Source organism: Sinocyclocheilus anshuiensis, unplaced genomic scaffold, assembly GCF_001515605.1.
Source record: "Sinocyclocheilus anshuiensis isolate Anshui unplaced genomic scaffold, SAMN03320099.WGS_v1.1 scaffold946, whole genome shotgun sequence".
In the NCBI taxonomy this organism is placed as follows: domain Eukaryota; kingdom Metazoa; phylum Chordata; class Actinopteri; order Cypriniformes; family Cyprinidae; genus Sinocyclocheilus; species Sinocyclocheilus anshuiensis.
The window spans coordinates 94295-97455 of record NW_015540927.1 but is presented as its reverse complement, the minus strand read 5'-3'; the positions used below and the strand labels follow the sequence as shown (position 1 = coordinate 97455).

General features: G+C 39.3%; 1 protein-coding gene across 1 annotated transcript in view; it reads left to right on the top strand.

Annotated features, from left to right (window-relative positions):
* LOC107689374 (DNA ligase 3-like) overlaps positions 1–3161 on the top strand; it is a 14525-nt gene that overhangs the window by 8484 nt on the left and 2880 nt on the right. Inside the window, exons 11-17 of the mRNA XM_016487333.1 lie at positions 491–570; positions 713–800; positions 973–1050; positions 1734–1857; positions 1951–2093; positions 2189–2263; positions 2550–2696. Coding sequence (XP_016342819.1) covers positions 491–570; positions 713–800; positions 973–1050; positions 1734–1857; positions 1951–2093; positions 2189–2263; positions 2550–2696 — 735 coding nt within the window. The remainder of the gene's footprint in view (positions 1–490; positions 571–712; positions 801–972; positions 1051–1733; positions 1858–1950; positions 2094–2188; positions 2264–2549; positions 2697–3161) is intronic.

Genomic DNA, 3161 nt, shown 5'->3' with positions numbered 1-3161 from the left:
TACAAGCTCTTGGTGCATAAAGAAGATCTGTAAAGTTGCAAAGACTAAAGTCTCAAATCCAAAGAGATCTTCTTTATAAGAGTTAAGAGTCAACCAAGCCTACCTAAAACAGCTCGTTCTAACACGCCCCCACATGTCTACGTCACGATGTGGGAAGATTTGCATAACGCCGCCCAAACGTTCACGCAAAGAAAGGCGGCGTAAATTTTATTCTCGCTGTAGTATTGTGGACGCCGCCGCCGCCATGTCGTGAAGGCGCTGTGTGTTTCGTTGTGATGAGCTTTGTAAAAATCGACGCGTTTCAGAAAGGCGGGGCATAGAGGAGAAACAATAATGTACAGTATGTGGAAAATAAGGTTTTTTGAACCTTAAACCGCATAAACACATTTCATTACACCAAATACATAAAATAATGTTCTTTTTAGCAGCATCATATGACCCCTTTAATGTATGCTTGCTGAAAAAATATTTTTTTCCCCCGTGTTTTTAGAAAGCAGCTTTCCAGGACGCTCAAGTGGGTCTGTTCGTGTTCGACTGCATTTATTTTAATGGTGTCAGTCTCATGGACAAGTGAGTCAACCTAAAGGAATGCATTTTTCATTAATCTGAACGTTATTGCCGGTTTTAGAGAACAATACAACATTTATATTAAAGGTTGATTGATATTTTTAATATAAGACTTGAAAGATGTTGATGTGGTGATGTTTTCCAGGCCTCTCTGTGAGAGAAGAAAGTTTCTCCTTGACAATATGGTGGAAGTTCCTAACAGGATTCTTTTCTCAGAAATGAAGCATGTCACGGTCAGTTCTGCAGTGTTTTTATGTTTTTCTTTCACTACCATGATGCATATATTCTCAATGTTCAAGGATGCTTACAAATGTGTAGGCAGGTCAAGTTAATTAAAGGTTGATGTTATGATAAGACTTCAGGGTGGATGATTTTTATAAAGCTAATGACATTGTGTCCCAACAGAGAGCTGCTGACCTGGCAGAAATGATCACACGTGTCATCAGAGAAGGACTGGAGGGGTTGGTTCTGAAGGATATCAAGGTATGTTGGCTATGTTCTGAATGTAATACTAGCAATGCTGCCTACTGAAGTACTTGAAATGGTATGCTGTAAGCTCCATGTGTACAGGCCAAACATACAAGACAAATGCTGAGTTTGAAAATTCAATGCGATAAACAATTATTTAAATGAAGGCTCGTAATGCATCTGTTCAGACCAACACAAACATTTGCGTGCCATCAATGTGACATATTTTCCAGAGTGGTGTTCTAATTTTTTTCCCATCACACAGTGAATAAAATTAGCCGACCAATAAGATTTGCTCGATGCCCAGAACCGCTGCTGTTATATAAAACTGTAATTTGGTGGCGTTCACAAACAGAGTATTTTGCGGAGCGACATTGATTAGCAGAGAAAGAATCTGGAACTGGCTCTCTTGTCTCTTTTTACACATTGGTCTGAACGGACAAATCACATGTGAAAACTAGACCGAATTTTTGTGCTGAAAATTTGCGTTGCTGTGAGCAGTCCTTGATTCATCAAATGGCATCCAATTACTGTTTAGGAAATAAAGATGTTGCATTTGTCATCTGGTTTGTGTGGCAAAAGTCTCAATTCCAAGCAGTATGGTCAAATAGATACTAAAATCATGGTTGATGTTACTTCTGGATAATTCATCACATTTGAAATGATTGCATTGCATTGTGGCTTAATTACTGTTGCAGGGACATTATGAACCAGGCAAACGACACTGGTTGAAGGTGAAGAAGGACTATCTGAATGAAGGAGCAATGGCGGACACCGCTGACCTTGTGGTGCTTGGAGCTTTTTATGGCAAAGGCTCAAATGGTCAGTATCAGCAGTCCAATTCAAATTGTTTTAAACAATAACTAAACTTCAGAGTGTAACAATTTTGAAACATTACGTTTTTCTGTGTGCCAGGTGGAATTATGTCCAGTTTCCTCATGGGATGCTATGACCCAGAATCCAAGAAGTGGTGCACTGTGACCAAGTGTTCAGGAGGCTATGACGACACCACGTTAGCCAGACTGCAGAAGGAGTTGGACGTTATCAAAATTGGCAAGGTAAATCTTCTGATTTAATCAGTAGTGCCTCCATTGCCCCATCAGATTTATAAAAGATACATAACAATAGTTTCCTATCCATCTCGCTATCACAGGATCCAAGCAAGATCCCAGGATGGTTGAAGATCGTCAAGAGCTATTACCCAGATTTCATTATCCGAGATCCAGAAGTAAGACTGAAGGGGTTCCTAATACGACCGAAGGGATGCTTGATGTTTATGTGCTTGTAATGTGAAATGAGCTTGATGAGACTCTGTTAAAAGCCTGGTTACTGTTGAGTATGTGATGGCAATGAAGGAACTTTATTGGCTTATCTCTTTAACTCAGATGAATGTGTTTAATAGACCGTACAACACTCAAATGTTTAAGATGTTTGTACTGAATTGAAACTCAATTTAGTTTGTGTTGTGTATTGGACTGTAAGGAGTAATAAATCCCATTTGTCAATGCTTGCAGAAAGCACCAGTTTGGGAAATAACAGGAGCAGAGTTTTCCAAATCAGAAATGCACACTGCAGATGGCATATCCATCCGCTTCCCACGATGCACTCGAATGCGAGACGACAAGGATTGGAAGACTGCCACTAACCTTCAGCAGCTCAAGGTACCCATGATTGTAAAATGATATTTTGCATATTTGTATGCATGTTGCATATGCAACCAGGAACTGTAGGATGTGCCATCAAGAGTTTCAAGGATAACGTTACAGTACATGTGTCATTTCAAACCAATCTTTTCTTAGCATGATGAATCATCATGAAATTAAAATTCATCTATTCACCATGTTTTCTAAATACATGTTATATACAAGGGTGAGTCATTCACAATACAATCTAGGTTTAATTTTTTGACCACAGAATGTTTAATCAGAATGCCATAACTCGATCTTCCGGTAAAACAACATATTTTTCTTTTATGTATACCAGACTTCTCCATTCATTTAGTCCGCTTAAACCCCGCCCCTCCACAATCAATCGCAAGCTCGCATTATTTTTTTAGTGCAACGCCCACATCACAAAATCCAGCCAACAGCTGATGGGTAGAACCAAGTCCCTGTCCAATATATATA